Here is an 18,780-nt window from a genome sequence, read left to right as displayed (position 1 = left end):
AAGGTATTCAAATGAGTTATGTGTGCAAGCTAGCAAAAGAAATTTCTAGAATCAAGAATATTGAGCTCATGCCTAAGTCTGGTAAAAGATTGTTCATCAAGTGGCTTGGTAAAAATATCGGCTAATTGATCTTTAGTATTAATGTAAGAAATCTCGATATCCCCCTTTTGTTGGTGATCCCTAAGAAAATGATACCGAATGGCTATGTGCTTAGTGCGGCTATGTTCGACGGGATTGTCGGCCATTTTGATTGCACTCTCATTATCACATAGCAAAGGGACTTTGGTTAATTTGTAACCATAGTCCCGCAGGGTTTGCCTCATCCATAGCAATTGCGCGCAACAATGACCTGCGGCAATGTACTCGGCTTCGGCGGTGGAAAGAGCGACCGAATTTTGCTTCTTTGAAGCCCAAGACACCAAGGATCTTCCCAAGAACTGGCAAGTCCCCGATGTGCTCTTCCTATTAATTTTGCACCCCGCCCAATCGGCATCCGAATAACCAATCAAATCAAATGTGGATCCCCGAGGGTACCAAAGCCCAAACTTAGGTGTGTAAGCCAAATATCTCAAGATTCGTTTTACGGTCGTAAGGTGGGATTCCTTAGGGTCGGATTGGAATCTTGCACACATGCAAACGGAAAGCATAATGTCCGGTCGAGATGCACATAAATAAAGCAATGAACCAATCATCGACCGGTATACCTTTTGATCCACGGACTTACCTCCCGTGTCGAGGTCGAGATGCCCATTGGTTCCCATGGGTGTCTTGATGGGTTTGGCATCCTTCATCCCAAACTTGGTTAGAATGTCTTGAGTGTACTTCGTTTGGCTAATGAAGGTGCCCTCTTGGAGTTGCTTGACTTGGAATCCTAGAAAATACTTCAACTCCCCCATCATCGACATCTCGAATTTCTGTGTCATGATCCTACTAAACTCTTCACATGTAGACTCGTTAGTAGACCCAAATATAATATCATCAACATAAATTTGGCATACAAACAAGTCATTTTCAAGAGTTTTAGTAAAGAGTGTAGGATCGGCCTTGCCGACTTTGAAGTCATTAGCAATAAGGAAATCTCTTAGGCATTCATACCATGCTCTTGGGGCTTGCTTGAGCCCATAAAGCGCCTTAGAGAGCCTATAAACATGGTTAGGGTACTTACTGTCTTCAAAGCCGGGAGGTTGCTCAACATAGACCTCTTCCTTGATCGGTCCATTTAGGAAGGCACTTTTCACGTCCATTTGATAAAGCTTAAAGCCATGGTAAGTAGCATAGGCTAATAATATGCGAATTGACTCAAGCCTAGCTACGGGTGCATAGGTTTCACCGAAATCCAAACCTTCAACTTGGGAGTATCCCTTGGCCACAAGTCGAGCTTTGTTCCTTGTCACCACACCATGCTCATCTTGCTTGTTGCGGAAGACCCATTTGGTTCCTACAACATTTTGATTAGGACGTGGAACTAAATGCCATACCTCATTTCTAGTGAAGTTGTTGAGCTCCTCTTGCATCGCCACCACCCAATCCGAATCTTGGAGAGCTTCCTCTACCCTGTGTGGCTCAATAGAGGAAACAAAAGAGTAATGTTCACAAAAATGAGCAACCCGAGATCGAGTAGTTACCCCCTTATGAATATCGCCGAGGATGGTGTCGACGGGGTGATCTCGTTGGATTGCTTGGTGGACTCTTGGGTGTGGCGGCCTTGGTTCGTCCTCATCTTCCTTTTCTTGATCAATTGCATCTCCCCCTTGATCATTGCTATCATCTTGAGGTGGCTCATCTTCCTGATTTTGCCCTTCATCAACTTGAGCCTCTTCCTCATTTTGAGTTGGTGGAGATGCTTGCATGGAGGAGGATGGCTGATCTTGTGCATTTGGAGGCTCTTCGGATTCCTTAGGACACACATCCCCAATGGACATGTTCCTTAGCGCGATGCATGGAGCCTCTTCATTACCTATCTCATCAAGATCAACTTGCTCTACTTGAGAGCCGTTAGTTTCATCAAACACAACGTCACATGAGACTTCAACTAGTCCAGTGGACTTGTTAAAGACCCTATATGCCCTTGTGTTTGAGTCATAACCAAGTAAAAAACCTTCTACAGTTTTAGGAGCAAATTTAGATTTTCTACCTCTTTTAACAAGAATAAAGCATTTGCTACCGAAAACTCTAAAATATGAAATGTTGGGCTTTTTACCGGTTAGGAGTTCGTAGGATGTCTTCTTGAGGATTCGGTGAAGATATAACCGGTTGATGGCGTAGCAGGCGGTGTTGACTGCTTCGACCCAAAACCGGTCCGGTGTCTTGTACTCATCAAGCATGGTTCTTGCCATGTCCAATAGAGTTCGATTCTTCCTCTCCACTACACCATTTTGTTGAGGTGTGTAGGGAGAAGAGAACTCATGCTTGATGCCCTCTTCCTCAAGGAAGCCTTCAATTTGAGAGTTCTTGAACTTCGTCCCATTGTCGCTTCTTATTTTCTTGATCCTTAAGCCGAACTCATTTTGAGCTCGTCTCAAGAATCCCTTTAAAGTCTCTTGGGTTTGAGATTTTTCCTGTAAAAAGAATACCCAAGTGAAGCGAGAATAATCATCCACTATTACAAGACAATACTTACTCTCGCCGATGCTTATGTAGGCAATCGGGCCGAATAGATCCATGTGGAGTAGCTCAAGCGGCCTGTCGGTCGTCATGATGTTCTTGTGTGGATGATGGACTCCAACTTGCTTCCCCGCCTGGCATGCGCTACAAATCCTGTCTTTCTCAAAATGAACATTTGTTAATCCTAAAATGTGCTCTCCCTTTAGAAGCTTATGAAGATTCTTCATCCCAACATGGGCTAGTCGGCGATGCCAGAACCAACCCATGTTAGTCTTAGCAATTAAGCAAGTGTCGAGTTCAGCTCTATCAAAATCTACCAAGTATAGCTGACCCTCTAACACTCCCTTAAATGCTATTGAATCATCACTTCTTCTAAAGACAGTGACACCTACATCAGTGAATAGACAGTTGTAGCCCATTTGACATAATTGGGAAACAGAAAGCAAGTTGTAATCTAAGGAATCAACAAGAAAAACATTGGAAATAGAATGGTCAGGAGATATAGCAATTTTACCAAGTCCTTTGACCAAACCTTGATTTCCATCCCCGAATGTGATAGCTCGTTGGGGATCTTGGTTTTTCTCATATGAGGAGAACATTCTTTTCTCCCCAGTCATATGGTTTGTGCACCCGCTGTCGAGTATCCAACTTGAGCCCCCGGATGCATAAACCTACAAAACAATTTTAGTTCTTGACTTTAGGTACCCAAACGGTTTTGGGTCCTTTGGCATTAGACACAAGAACTTTGGGTACCCAAACACAAGTCTTGGAACCCTTGTGTTTGCCCCCAACAAATTTGGCAACTACCTTGCCGGATTTGCTAGTAAGCACATAAGATGCATCAAAAGTTTTAAATGAAATGGCATGATCATTTGATGCATTAGGAATTTTCTTCTTAGGCAACTTAGCATGGGTTGGTTGCCTAGAGCTAGATGTCTCACCCTTATACATATAAGCATGATTAGGGCCAGAGTGAGACTTCCTAGAATGAATCTTTCTAATTTTGCTCTCAGGATAGCCGGCAGGGTACAAAATGTAACCCTCGTTATCCTGAGGCATGGGAGCCTTGCCCTTAACAAAGTTAGATAAGTTCTTTGGAGGAGCATTAAGTTTGACATTGTCTCCCCTTTGGAAGCCAATGCCATCCTTAATGCCAGGGCGTCTCCCATTATAAAGCATGCTACGAGCAAATTTAAATTTCTCATTTTCTAGGTTGTGCTCGGCAATTTTAGCATCTAATTTTGCTATATGATCATTTTGTTGTTTAATTAAAGCCATATGATCAAGAATAGCATTAACATCAATATCTCTACATCTAGTGCAAATAGAAACATGCTCAACATTAGATGTAGAGGGTTTGCAAGATTTAAGTTCTACAACCTTAGCATGCAACATTTCATTCTTAGTTCTAAGGTCGGAAATAGTAGCATTGCAAACATCAAAATCTTTAGCCTTAGCAATTAAATTTTCATTCTCTAATCTAAGCCTAGCAAGAGATGCATTCAATTCATCAATCTTAGCAAGCAAGTCAATGTTATCATCTCTAAGATTGGGAATTGAAACATTACAAACATGTGAATCAACCTTAGCATTTAAAATAGCATTTTCATTTCTAAGGTTGTCAATCATCTCACGGCAAGTGCTTAGCTCACTAGACAATTTTTCACATTTTTCTACTTCTAGAGCATAAGCCTTTTTAACCTTAACATGTTTCTTGTTTTCTTTAATTAGACAATCCTCTTGGGAGTCCAAAAGGTCATCCTTTTCATGAATAGCACTAATCAATTCATTTAGTTTTTCTTTTTGCTCCATGTTAAGATTGGCAAAGAGAATACGCAAATTATCCTCCTCATCACTGGCATTATCATCACTAGACGATTCATATTTAGTGGAGGAGTTGGATTTAACCTTCTTCTTTTTGCCGTCCTTTGCCATGAGGCACTTGTGGCCGACGTTGGGGAAGAGAAGTCCCTTGGTGACGGCGATGTTGGCGGCGTCCTCGTCGTCGGAGGAGTCGCTTGAGCTCTCGTTGGAGTCCCACTCGCGACAAACATGGGCATCGCCGCCCTTCTTCCTGTAGTACCTCTTCTTCTCCTTTCTTCTCCCCTTCTTGTCGTCGCCTCGGTCACTGTCACTAGACATAGGACATTTAGCAATAAAATGACCGGGCTTACCACATTTGTAGCAAACCTTCTTGGAGCGGGACTTGTAGTCTTTCCCCCTCCTTTGTTTGAGGATTTGGCGGAAGCTCTTGATGACGAGCGCCATCTCCTCATTGTCAAGCTTGGAGGCGTCTATTGGTTGTCGAATTGGTGTAGACTCCTCCTTCTTTTCTTCCGTCGCCTTGAATGCAACGGGTTGAGCTTCGGATGGGTCGCCAAGCTCGTTGATTTTCCTCGAGCCTTCTATCATGCACTCAAAACTTACAAAATGCCCGATAACTTCCTCGGGGGTCATTTTAGTATATCTAGGATTACCACGAATCAATTGAACTTGAGTGAGATTTAGAAAAATGAGAGATCTTAAAATAACATTTACCACTTCGTGGTCGTCCCACTTCTTGCTCCCGAGGTTGCGCACTTGGTTTACCAAAGTCTTGAGCCGGTTGTACATGTGTTGTGGCTCCTCCCCTTTGTTAAGCCGGAACCGACCGAGCTCCCCCTCGATCGTTTCCCGCTTGGTGATCTTGGTGAGCTCATCTCCCTCGTGCGCGGTTTTGAGTACATCCCAAACCTCCTTGGCGTTCTTCAACCCTTGTACTTTGTTATATTCCTCTTTACTTAGTGAGGCGAGGAGAATTGTTGTGGCTTGTGAGTTGAAGTGCTCGATTTGGGCTAACTCATCCTCATCATAGTTCTCATCCCCTACGGATGGTACCTGCGCACCAAACTCAACAACATCCCATATGCTTTTGTGGAGCGAGATTAGATGAAATCGCATTAAATCGCTCCACCTAGCGTAATCTTCACCATCAAAAGTTGGTGGTTTGCCTAGTGGGACGGAAAGTAAAGGTGTATGTTTGGAAATGCGAGGGTAGCGTAGGGGGATCTTACTATACTTCTTGCGCTCTTGGCGCTTAGAAGTGACGGAGGGCGCATCGGAGTCGGAGGTCGATGTTGATGAAGTGTCGGTCTCGTAGTAGACCACCTTCCTCATCCTCTTGTGCTTGTCGCCTTTCCGATGCGGCTTGTGGGAAGAAGATTTTTCCTTCTTCTCTTTGTGATGAGAAGAAGATTTCTTCTCCTTCCCTTTGTTGGAGGAGCTCTTCTTCTTCTCCCTCCTTTTGGTGCGGGACTCTTCCGATGAAGTGCTCCCGTGGCTTGTAGTGGGCTTTTCGCCGGTCTCCATCTCCTTCTTGGCGTGATCTCCCGACATCACTTCGAGCGGTTAGGCTCTAATGAAGCACCGGGCTCTGATACCAATTGATAGTCGCCTAGAGGGGGGGTGAATAGGGCGAAACTGAAATTTACAAATATAAACACAACTACAAGCCGGGTTAGCGTTAGAAATATAAACGAGTCCGCGAGAGAGGGCGCAAAACAAATCCTAAGCGAATAAGCAAATGAGACACGGAGATTTGTTTTACCGAGGTTCGGTTCTTGCAAACCTACTCCCCGTTGAGGAGGCCACAAAGGCCGGGTCTCTTTCAACCCTTCCCTCTCTCAAACGGTCCCTCGGACCGAGTGAGCTTCTCTTCTCAAATCAAAGCCGGGAACAAAACTTCCCCGCAAGGGCCACCACACAATTGGTGCCTCTTGCCTTGATTACAATGGAGTTGTGATCTCAAGAACAAGTGAGAAAGAAAAGAAGCAATCCAAGCGCAAAAGCTCAAATGAACACGGCAAATCACTCTCACTAGTCACTAGGGCTTTGTGTGGAATTGGAGAGGATTTGATCTCTTTAGTGTGTCTAGAATTGAATGCTAGAGCTCTTGTAGTAGTTGAGAAGTGGAAAACTTGGATGCAATGAATGGTGGGGTGGTTGGGGTATTTATAGCCCCAACCACCAAACATGACCGTTGGCTGGAGGCTTCTGCTCGATGGCGCACCGGACAGTCCGGTGCCCCTGCCACGTCATCACTGCCGTTGGATTCTGACCGTTGGAGCTTCTGACTTGTGGGCCCGCCTGGGTGTCCGGTGCACACCGGACATGTACTGTTTGATGTCCGGTGCACCGGCATGGGCAAGTCTGACGTCTGCGCGCGCTGCGCGCGCATTAAATGCACCGCAGGGAGCCGTTGGCGCCGCAGGGAGCCGTTGCTCCGCTGGTACACCGGACAGTCCGGTGCACACCGGACAGTCCGGTGAATTTTAGCGGAGCGGCTGCCACGCGAACCCGAGGCTGGCGAGTTCCGGAGACCGCGCTTCCTTGGAGCACCGGACATGTCCGGTGCACACCGGACAGTCCGGTGAATTATAGCGCGCCGGCTTCCGAGAAATCCCGAGAGTGAAGAGTTTGAGTCTGAGTCCCCTGGTACACCGGACAGGTACTGTTCACTGTCCGGTGGCACACCGGACAGTCCGGTGCGCCAGACCAGGGGTGCCCTCGGTTGCCCCTTTGCTCCTTTATTGAATCCAACACTTGGTCTTTTTATTGGCTGAGTGTGAACCTTTTACACCTGTGTAATCTATACACTTGGGCAAACTAGTTAGTCCAATTATTTGTGTTGGGCAATTCAACCACCAAAATTATTTAGGAACTAGGTGTAAGCCTAATTCCCTTTCAATTCGCACCACCACCAACATGATCCGCTGCCTCCTCTTTCAGGCGTCTCTCCCTGCCACCTACTGGGCAGAGGCCCTTCATACCGCCACGCATCTCCTCAACCGTCTTCCCTCGAAGGCGGTGAGCCACCCTACACCTCACTTCGCCCTATACGGCACATCCCCTTCCTACCACCACCTGCGCGTGTTCGGCTGTGCCTGCTACCCTAACATTTCCGCTACCGCCCCTAACAAACTTTCTCCTCGCTCCACCCGTTGCCTCTTCCTCGGCTACTCCCCGGACCACAAGGGGTATCGGTGCCTGGACCTCACCTCCCACCGCATCATCATCTCTCGTCACGTCGTCTTCGACGAAGATGTGTTTCCCCTTGCTGGCTCCACCCCACCCACCGATCTTGACTCCCTCCTCGAGTCTGACCCGGTTCCACCCCCACACCCGGTGCCCCGTCTTGCGCCGTTACCTGCTCCTCGTGCAGCCACGACGCCACAGCTCGCGCCCGTTTCCGCGCCACGCGTGGCCCCATCGACCCCGCCTGCGCCACGCGCGGCCACGACGATCATGCCTGCGCCACGCGCGGCCCCGTCGGTCCTGCCTGCGCCACGCGCGGCCCCGTCGACCCCGCCTGCGCCACGCGCGGCCCCGACGATCCTGCCTGCGCCACGCGCGACCCCGTCGACTCCGGCTCGATTCGCCAACCCCGCCCTCGTCTACCATCGCCGCGGCCACGCCACTACCTCGGCGCCCCCCGACGCGGGCCCGTCGACGAGCGCGGCCCGATTCGCCGACCCCGCCGTCGTCTATCACCGCCGTGAGCCGGCCCCTCCAGCCGCTCCCGACGTTCCGGTGGCTAACTCCGAGTCATCCGTATACCACCCGGTCGCCATCCATCGCGACCCCGGGCACGTCCACCCGATGGTGACTCGACGCGCTGCTGGCGTTCTCCGCCCCGTCGACCGGCTCATCCTGGCAGCCACTACGACCAGCACTCCATCCGACGCTTCCCCGGTACCCTCCTCCGTTCGCACTGCCCTCGCCGACCCACACTGGCGTCGCGCTATGGAGGAGGAGTACGCGGCCCTCCTGGCCAACCACACTTGGGACCTGGTGCCGCGTCCACCAGGCACCAACGTGATCACCGGCAAGTGGCTATTTCGCCACAAGCTGACCTCGGACGGCTCCCTCGACCGCTTACAAGGCCCGTTGGGTCCTTCGGGGCTTCACCCAGCGCCCCGGAGTGGACTACGACGAGACCTTCAGCCCTGTCGTCAAGTTCGCCACTGTTCGCGCCGTCCTCTCCCTCGCCCTCTCCCGCGACTGGGCGATCCATCAGCTCGATGTCAAGAATGCCTTCCTCCATGGCACTCTGACGGAGACTGTCTACTGCAGCCAGCCCACCGGCTTCGTCGACGCTGACCGTCCGGACCTGGTTTGCCGGCTGAACCGATCCCTGTACGGCCTCAAGCAGGCGCCACGGGCTTGGTACAGCCGCTTCGCCTCCTACCTGGCCTCCGTCGGCTTCGTCGAGGCCAAGTCGGACACGTCCCTGTTCATCTACCGGCGCGGCGATGACACCGTCTACCTCCTGCTCTACGTCGACGACATTGTGCTCACAGCATCCACCGCCGACCTCCTTCACCGAACGATCGTCGCCCTTCAGCGGGAGTTCGCGATGAAGGACCTGGGGCCCCTCCACCACTTCCTCGGCATCACCGCCGAACGTCGGCCTCAGGGTCTCTTCCTCCACCAGCGCCAGTACGCCATCGACATCCTGGAGCGGGCTGGCATGTCTGACTGCAAGCCCTGCTCCACGCCCGTCGACACTCAGGCGAAGCTCTCTGAGGACGACGGGCCTCCGGTCGCCGACGCGACGTCATACCGGAGCCTCACCGGCGCGCTCCAGTACCTCACGTTCTCCAGGCCCGACGTCGCCTACGCCGTCCAGCAGGTGTGCCTGCATATGCACACTCCGCGGGAGCCCCATCTCACTGCGCTCAAGCGGATTCTACGCTACCTCCGCGGCTCCCTCGACTACGGCCTCCTACTCCGGCCATCCCCGACGTCGGAGCTCGTGGTCTACACCGACGCTGACTGGGCTGGCTGTCCCGACACGCGCCGGTCCACCTCCGGCTACGCCGTCTTCCTGGGCGCCAACCTCGTCTCTTGGGCCGCCAAGAGGCAGCCCGTCGTCTCTCGCTCCAGCGCTGAGGCCGAGTACCGTGCCGTGGCCAACGGCGTGGCCGAGGCCTCTTGGCTGCGCCAGCTCCTCCACGAGCTCCACAGTCCCCTCCAGCGCGCCACCCTCGTCTACTGCGACAACGTCAGCGCGGTCTACCTCTCCACCAACCCCGTGCAGCATCAGCGCACGAAGCACGTGGAGATCGACCTGCATTTCGTCCGCGAGCGTGTCGCTGCCGGTGACGTTCGGGTTCTCAGCGTCCCCACCACGCTGCAGTTCGCCGACATTTTCACAAAGGGGTTACCGTCGAGTGTATTTTTAGACTTTCGATCCAGTCTCAACATCTGTACAGGATAGAGTTGTGACTGCGGGGGGTGTTAAATACCCGTCTCTTGTAATGGGAAATACCCGTCTCTTGTAATGGGCTTGGCCCAGTTATCTGGTCTATTAATACACTGTCCAACCCTACTCTAGGGTTTGGGGTTCACATTCCAACAACAAGGATACAAGTATACCCTGCTCAGTTTGATCTTCCTGCACAGAGCCACAGATCGAACGACTGTTCCCACTATACGTTTCAGAAACGATCTGGCCTTTAGCTTCTGCAAGTAAATGTCCTTTATTCGCTCATGCATGGTATGCATCAAACCATAAAAAAATGTCACTTGCAAGTTGCAACCCCACTGTTGTGACTTAATTCGTTTGTTCATAAATATATGACGTCGTTGATTTTTTAAAAAAACTTTAACTAATCATCTTATTTAAAACATGAGTTATCATTTATTTTGTTGTGATTTATTTTATCACTTAAGCTAGTTTGTGTGTGACTTAAAATTTTATATTTGTGGTCAAAGTTTTTTTTAAAAAATCAGCGTCATATATTTGTGAACGGAGGTAGTATTACATTGCTTGTTAGATGGAACAATCAGGTACCCCTTCGATTCCAATACATGACCACATAACAAAAGATGGCAATATCATGTAGTTAAATCTTTTGAGTTTTAATATTTTTCACCTAGTATTTTTCCATGTTAAACCAATGCGAAGATAGGATTGTTTTCTACGAAACATAAGGCAGGGACTAGTAAAGCAAGTACCTCCTCTGATACTTGAATACTCTCCCATCTCCATCTGGGACAAAATAATTTTCTTCTTCTTAGCAGTACATGTCTCCATGGATTGCAATAACTGCCGTTCCAAGGTTTTGATGTCTGTTGCATCGAGTTTCCCTGTAAATCATGATAGTTAAAATGACAGTATAACATCGTAAAGATGTAGATCAAAGTTAGTCGTGAGAAGTGAAAATGCAGTATTGATGAGATAAGCTCCAAACCTTATGAAGAGCGACAGATAACTGTATGGCATATTGACGGCACCAAAACCAGAAAGAACAGCCATGACACTCACTCCAATCACCCCAATCCTACTGACCAACAACTGCGACATCGTAAAAAAAACTGCACGACGCACATGATGTCAAACACTATGACACAACTAGGTATGGATTGAGCAACAAACAATTGGCTTGCCTGCAAAAAGGAACAAGTCTGAGAGACTGAGACCAATATCCTAAGCCTACTTAGTACGTTTGCACCGTCAACAAACCCTTCTCCGATGAAGGCATGGGGAAGTGAATCGCCGAGCCACGCCCGCTCCCTCCTCACCCCTGCAGTCAACAACCGATGAGCCGAGCATGACAGCCGCACAGAGGGAGAGAGAAATGAAGCAATGCGAGATTGATTGGCGATCGTGACCTGAGTTACGGAGCAGAAGATAGCAGTAATAGTAGAGGAGTACGAAGACGAGGAGTAGTAGGAGGCAGAAGAAGTCGAGGTGCCAGGTGAGGAAGGCGTGCATGCTTGGACAGGAAGGGGAGGATCTCGAAGAGAACGAGCTCGAAGAGGTTGCAGGAGAAGGCGAAGACGAGGCCGAAGAGGACCTGCACCAGCAACCGCCGCTCCTCGTACTCCTTGTACAGCCGCCGGTTCAGGAACCAGAACCACAGCCCAGCCCCACCAGCGACGAGCCGACAACCGCGCCCTCGTAAACCACTGTGCGGCCTCCCTGTGCGCAGCCGGTTGCCGCGACGCCGCGACGGTGGCCAGCCAGGAGAGTTTCGTCCGAGTCGGATACTCGGATCTCGTGGGAGTTGCGGGAGGCGCCTGCGAGACTCTGCCGGTGGCGTCTCCCCCACGGCCCCACCGGGAAGTCTGTCACCCCCGCGGCGGCGGTGATGCGCCGTTTGTGGGCCGGGCTAGATTTTAGGCCTGATGGCTAGTAGAGATGGCAATGGGTACCCGCTACCCGAAATCCGGTGGGTTTTTGCTCTATTAGGGTATGGGTTTGGGTCAATTTCTCTACCCATGGGTTTGTTAATGGGTTTAAATGGAAACCCAACGGGTACGTGGGCATGTGTTTGTTCTTCCACTACCCATACCCGCAAACCCATGGGTTTTTAAAACCCGCCTTAAAATCAACATTTCTTATAAATATGTCTCATAATATTATTAATTGAATATGTTCTAATTGAAATAAACTTCATGTAACAAATTTTAGGCTAAAATTAGTTATCACTTGTTCCTTTTATGCTAGCTTATTAATGTATTGATTGTCATTTACATAATGAATTATTTTTTATGTTAATGTTAGTGGGTATGGGAAACCCGTTGGGTACCCAAAACCCGCATGGGTATGGGTTTGGGCAAAATTTTATACCCGTCATAGGTATGGGTTTTGTAACGGGCGTATTTTTTCTTCGCGGGTATGGATTTGGGCAAGTAATATTCGGCGGGTTTTTACCCATTGCCATCTCTCGGCCGGTGGCACTGCAAGGCCTTTTGCGTGCGTACGCCTTCTCTGCGTTTTCCTAGGCGGGCTTCAGCAGGGTATCGTGGGCCGTGCTCGGCTATTCTGTTGGAGATTTGGTGGATCGGGCCAAACAAGATGGAACCAGCGTGCATGATGACTAACGAGTCTTGTGGTCCTGCCGTCCCGTGGTCGTGATCAGTGTTCCTTCACCGAGGGTCAGTGGGCCAGCTGAGCCCGGGCCCGTTGATCTTCACGTGGACTCGTTGTCGTGGACACTTGCATATGGTCCAACGCCGGGACCGTTCGTCCGTACACCGGAGAGACCACCACCACTGCCGAGTGCTGACTGCTCCATGGCGCGATACGCAACCAGGCTTGGCTTTTCTCCCTTGTCGCCAACGGGCCGCTACGACATCATTTCACCAGATCCAGACCACCCCCGCGCGCGATCGGCCAGTGCCGTCAGCAACCCCAGGCAACACAAGGCAGCGGCTCGAAGCAATCTGGATGGATGGATGGCTCATGTCATGGTATGGATAGATCGCACGCTCCATCAAACCGGGGGACCGTTCGTGCTTTCTAGCCAGTAGTCACCACTCAGCACCAACCAAAAGTCGTCCGACGACGACCTAACTCCGGCCAACACCAGGCATGCCACTGGCCTCGCGCGATCCTGACCTGGCACGCCCGCCCTAGCCTACGCGTCCCAGCTTTGGCCGTCGGTCGTGCCGGGAGACGCGAGACCACAAAGGCCGGCTCGCTCACATGCGTCGGTACCGTGAACCCAAGCATCCATGGAAAACCATGTGTCCATGCAAGCCCAAAGGGTAAAGGCGTCAGCGACAAGGAGGGAACCCGATACAACACGTGATGCGAATCGCACCAGGCAAGCGCCTTCACCCGCAGTGCCGTCGTAGTACAGTGGCTCTGCCTTGCGTCTCTGCTCCCTGTCCCTGGACTGGACCAGCGAACTAGTGCGTGCAAGGACCCACGTCCAGGGTTAGAGCCTGTTCCTCCACCAACTCTGGAAGCTTTGCGGCAGATCCAGCGTTGCCACGCTTTATCTTCTCCAAACACCCACGAGGCCACGACTTGGACCTGACGGGTGCCCATCAGGATCATGTTCCCTCCCGCCTCAACACGTCAGAGCGATCATCAGAAAAAATAAAAGAAGCGTGGCGGTGGAGTTTGCCCATAACCACAAGCAACAAAGCAAAGGCAGGCTGGCTGGCTGGCAGCAGATCAAAAGTTGGTTGCCATGTCACGTTTGCTCGTGCAACTTAAGCTACCTCCACGCGCTGCCCTTAGCGAGGGAGGAATGGTGAGTTTTGTTTCACGTCTCCTGAGCTATTTGTTGGCTCGTTCCAAAACTCACGCTGTTCACGGTAATGTGTTGTACAGACGTACAGCACTGAACATCTTTGAACTACTGATGCATGCAGCGGTAGATCTTTCACATGCAGCGGAGACAGGGACATTGCTCACGATGCGCTGGAGTAAGCAAGAAACGGAGCTTTCAATCAAATCCAAAAAGGTCAAATGAACAACCGTGCCACGCAGAACATACAATTCCAAACGGGTAAAGAAGTGTAAAAGATGAGAGAAATAGCGGTACATAAGCATATATATATTGTTCGAAAATCCAGGAGCATGATACTAGTGGTAATGAAGTATTCCTTGACGCCTCAAGGTACGATGAGGCCAGGCCAGCAGCAAAGAGTCGTCAGCTCTGAGATGTTGGGGTCCGCATGGTTACTCAGGTTCATCTGCAAGGCCGTGCGGGAATTTAGAAGAAGGTTCGCAGAACGAAAGGCTCAAACCTGAAGAAAAGAAGAAAAAAAAAACAAGTGTGCCTACGGATCGACGGCTTTACCTTGACGGTATTCCATTCGGCGATCTGGAGCTGGTGTTGAAGTCGGAGGGCGCCATGGGGATGGAGATGGAGAGCTGGGTGGCCGAGGAGCCGAGGCTGTTGTCCTCGTTCAGCTCCGGCCACGAGTCCCTCGACTTGGGCCACTCGTCGAAGAAGGGGCGCAGCGTCTGGTTCTCCTGCTTCGGGGTCACGAAGTCGCTCCCGAAGAAGGAGAGGGGCTCCCTCTGCGTCTTGGGCAGCGAGGCGATGGTGCTCTCGTCCAGACCGCTCAGCGCGCCGAACAGAGGGTAGCTTGTGGCCTGGAACGTGGCGGCGGTTTGGGACGGCAACAGGCGCCACGAGTTGTCCATTGACGCGTCCATGCCGCCGCCGCCGGACAAGAGCTGGCTGTGCTCGTCCGACAGAGACTTCACCCCGTAGGCAGAGTACCTAGGTATGTCAGCAAGTGAGCACGTCAGTCTAGAGATGAACATGCATGACCCACCAACGAGGCAAACAAGAGGACAAACTCTTGGCCACACCATGCAAGCAAACCATGTTTTGCCGAAACAGTAGTATTGTTGGTTGTGCTATTGTGTAGCAGGAATTCTCTGAAAAAGCATGCGGCCATTCATGACAAAAGGTAGAGAAACAACAAACAACAGTGGGAAGACCAATCATGTAAGCAAACACGTAGACCATGTGCCCTGCAGGTAACCCTACAATGACTGAGATTGGGTAAAGCACTGTAAATTTGCAAAGTGCCGACGGCTGCACAAAAGCTTCGCGTGCAAAATGAGACGGCCAACGGATACTATCAATTTATCATGCTACTAGAACTTTCAGATTTTTTATTAGGTTCCTTCCAGGCACACGGATGAGAAGTTTCTGGCCAAAAAAGAAAAAAAACACACGCCAGTTTTCTGTGAGCAGTTCTGCGCAAGGAGAAAAAAACAGCAGCCGTCCGAAGAATAATAATAAATGTTGTATGTCTAGTACACGACAGAGCAGGAACATAGAGATGCAGGCACTACTAGTTCTGAACGTAGAGCCCAGATGTGTTCCATCATCACGATCTGGCGTACCAGAAAGCGTCATCTTCTCAGGATGAGAAATCACAGGTTCCAGAAAGAATTGACCAGATCGAAGCGAGCACAGAGGGGCTAAGCAGAGGTGTGAGTGTTTCTACTTTCTTTGGCAGAGTACCGAGTGCAGAGGCAGAGAGATGTTTCAGTTCTTCGCTACCACTACTTTGCCTGATGACAGATCTCAGATAACGACTGGGGCAGATAATAAAAGGTGCTTCTGGTGCTGCACTACTCGCTAGTCGATCTGATCCACACTGCTGTCTAGCGTCTGCAGTACTCTGAATGCAAAGCGTAAAAGGCAATCTAGCGCAATGATGGAACAGTGCATCACACAACAGATTAGCATGCATTCACCCCCCCATCGAGCGGGTGCCATGACCCATCTGACACCGATCAGGGAGCTAACTACGCCATGTGCTAGGACTAAACAGTGGGATACGTGACAGAGGTTGCAGAGAAAACATAATGAAGCTCACCTGAGATCTTTGCTCCCTCCACCAGCAGCAGTCGCGTAAGCAGCGGCACTGTCCATGTGCAGCTGAGAGGTGGGCCCCAGGCCGAACGTGCCACCGCCACCAGCACCACCACCTACCCCGCCGCCGCCGCCGCCGTTGCCGGCGAGGATGGATGGGTACATGGGGTGGCTCTGGAAGCCAGCGGTGGGCGCGGGGGCCTGCTGCTGCTGCTGCTGCTGGGCGTGCGGCGGGGGCACGAGCTGCGCTTCCACAGGCTTTCTTGAACGGTTGCGGCCGCGGTGCATGTGGCGCTCGCAGTACTTGGAGTCCGGGGCGGCCTCCTTGGAGCACCGCCACTTCTTGCCGTCCGTACGCCGGCACCGCCCGGGCTCCGGGTCCACCTTCTTGCCGAAGTAGGGCCCGTACCCAACTGCAAGGAAGCCACACACACACACGCGAGAGAGGAGTGAATCCCGGTGAGTCAACGGCTATGGCCAGCAGCACGGTGCGCATACCATGTGTACGTGCGTACGAACACGTTCTGTGTCGGTGCGTATTTGGAGGCCGGGGAGCGATACCGGAATGGGCACTTCTCCAATCAGACGAAAGGACCAAAAAATGAAATGCGCCCCATCTTAGCTCCGCTCAGACCAACGAACCGGTTGAAACGGGCCCGATCTTCGGTAGCGGGCTAGCGTAGCGGCACAAGGAGTAGATCTGCCTACTACACCGTCGTTCTACACGTTTTTATTTGCCCGCGAGAAAGCAGATGGAGGGGGGGAATGGTTGGAAGAACTGTATTTTGGGGTCCATGGAGTAGGTGTACTGGCGCAGATGGTTAGTAAACCGCAGCAGCAATAGGAGCGTGGTTAGGCTCCCAACAACCAGACAGGAATAAATCCCCCAAGGAAAGAAGCAATCATCAATAAACTAAACCGCCGCTTTTGGCCGGAGACAAGCCTGGCTAGCATCCTATCTAATCACATCAGACCAATAAAATAAACTCCATTAGAACATGAGGCAAGGATATAGTAATCGAGAGCAAAATCTTGACCTCTAGCTTTTCGTGACCGAATCCAGGACGAGATTAAGAAATGACCGGAGCCGATTAACAAACGGACGGAGAGGACATCTGAATCCCTCGATCCGAGTAAACAACCAGATCAAGGCACGGACGCCGCCGCCGGGCGGCCGGGGTTGTGCAGTGCAAAAGCGGTTAAACGTGCGTGTGAGTGTGAAGGGGTGCGGAGGCGGCGCGGGGGCCGTGCTTGCTTACGGGCGGGTTGGTGGTAGACGAAGCCTCGGCGTAGGGGGAGGAGGAGGTCCGGCGGGACGGGCACGCCGGCGACGAGGTACTTGTATATAAGCGCCTGGTGCTCCAGCTCCTCGTACTGCGCCGCGGTGAAGAGCGCCGGCGGCCTCGCTGCCCACCTGCCGCTCATAGCGTGCTGCTGCTGCTGTTGCGCCTGCGCGGCGGCGTCCTCTCCCACCCTGCAAGGCAAAGCTCGCGGCATCAGATACCTGCAGGCTGCAGCACGGCTCCGGGTGGCATAAACCGAGCGAAGAAGAGGGTTTTTTCCCGGACGGGCGAAAGGGAGGTGGCTTACGCGGAGAGAGGGGCGGCGCGGCAGTAGGGGAGGAGGGAGGAGGGGCGGTGGTCGGCTGCCGGAGACAGGGAGGCAAAGGGCATCGCCATATATGCTTCTAGTTCTCTCTCTCTCTCCGCTCTGCCGCTGCTTCCGGCCTCTCTTTTAATGTGCTGTGCTTTTGCCTTTTACCTGGCTGGCTCTGTCTCTTTCCCTCTGTCTCGCTCGCTCTGGGCTGTGCCTGTGCCTACGCCGAGCAGGGCAGGGCAGGGCAGGGCGGCGGCTGTGCGTGCTATACTGCTCGCTACGGCTACCTGATGAGGGAGGCGGGCCGAGGTGAGGTGAGGTGAGGTGAGGGACGGACGGACGGGGGCAAAGGGCAAATGGCCTGGGCTAGCCTTATAGGCGACCGCAGCCGCGCAGGGCAGGACGGCAGGGCGGGGCGGTGGGATGAGGCCGACACGGGAGGGTTCCAGCTAAGGACAAGCACCTGCCTGCAGCCCTGTCCTACTGCGCCTCCCTCCCTCCCTCCCTCCTCTATCTCGTCGAGTCATCAGCGATATTTTTCGGGCTCTCTCTCTCTCTCTCCATCTCCAACATGCACACCCCCGCTCGGCTTGGCACTGTTCGCGGTCGCCTTGGGTTGCGGGCTACTAAAAAATTTATGAGCATGGACTATTTATACATTATTTGCATATTACTATAAATAAGAATAAATTTTGCATATTTTTTATACAATATTTACTCCCAGTAATAAACAAAGTAAAAATATATTCGTATTCAAATTTTATATGTATCATTTGAGGAATTATATGATAAATTTGATGTTTATCTTTTGGGAATCTTTAAAAAATCAATGTTAAAAATAAAAATACAAATTTATGCATCAGATCATATGTCATGTTTATTAACGATAAGTATTTGTTTTCCTCCCTGAGTCTCCGTCTTACGGTGTGTTTGGTTTGGCTTTTGGCTTTGGCTTTTGCCCCCTAAAAGCCAAAAGTTAAACCAAAGGGCTAAATTTGGAAAGCAGCTTTTTCTAAAAGCTGACTTTCTTGTAGTGCAAAACTAAAAGCACCTCTGGACCTGCTTTTAGCAGCTTTTAGGTGGAACTGTGAAAATATATATGGAAGAATTTTTAGCGACTTTTAGTGGTTTCCACCAAACGGTTTTTAGCTTTTTAGCAGTTCACAGCCCACAGCAGCTTTTTTCACAGCTCACAGCCCACAACAGCTTTTTTCACAGCCACAGCCCAACCAAACAGACCCTTATTTCTCGCTCCACCTATCGACGCTTTTGTATGCAGTGTGATGGGGATTATTTGATACATTGTATTACTTAATATTGGAATAATTAATATAGTTTACTTGAGCGTGATTATTTGTTGGCTAAGATGTTGTACTACAGAAGGAATTATATTTAGTTTAGACATATTTTAAACGGATAAATAGTTTACATGGAACATAGAGGATCGTAGCATTACGTA

At 50.9% G+C, this 18,780-nt stretch overlaps 2 protein-coding genes across 6 annotated transcripts in view; both read right to left on the bottom strand.

Moving 5' to 3' along the window:
- LOC103645985 (GPCR-type G protein COLD1) overlaps window positions 1-11,721 on the bottom strand; it is a 31,606-nt gene extending 19,885 nt beyond the window's left edge. For 4 of the 5 annotated variants that reach the window (XR_002749931.2, XM_035965186.1, XM_020548155.3 and 1 more), the window contains exons 1-4: window positions 11,260-11,721; window positions 11,111-11,171; window positions 10,839-11,034; window positions 10,603-10,734 (exon numbers count right to left, since the gene is read on the bottom strand). Coding sequence is in view for 2 of the 5 variants with exons in the window: in XM_020548155.3 (XP_020403744.1) it covers window positions 10,603-10,725 (123 nt within the window). In the remaining 3 variants the exon portion in view is untranslated. Of the gene's footprint in view, window positions 1-10,602; window positions 10,735-10,838; window positions 11,172-11,259 lie in introns of all 5 variants that reach the window. The other variant, XM_035965187.1, reaches the window with a different exon arrangement.
- A 2,101-nt stretch (window positions 11,722-13,822) lies between these two features.
- LOC100101539 (growth-regulating factor 6-like) lies at window positions 13,823-17,650 on the bottom strand. Its single transcript, NM_001112555.2, is given in 5 exon segments — window positions 13,823-14,079; window positions 14,187-14,615; window positions 15,730-16,138; window positions 16,985-17,199; window positions 17,316-17,650. Coding segments are annotated over 5 exon segments (1,146 nt in total). The 5' UTR covers window positions 17,405-17,650; the 3' UTR covers window positions 13,823-14,075.
- Between the last annotated feature and the right edge of the window lie 1,130 nt (window positions 17,651-18,780).

Source organism: Zea mays, chromosome 2 (genome assembly GCF_902167145.1).
Source record: "Zea mays cultivar B73 chromosome 2, Zm-B73-REFERENCE-NAM-5.0, whole genome shotgun sequence".
Classification (NCBI taxonomy): Eukaryota; Viridiplantae; Streptophyta; class Magnoliopsida; order Poales; family Poaceae; genus Zea; species Zea mays.
The sequence above is the reverse complement of the archived record's forward strand: the minus strand, read 5'-3'. Positions and strand labels throughout refer to the sequence as shown.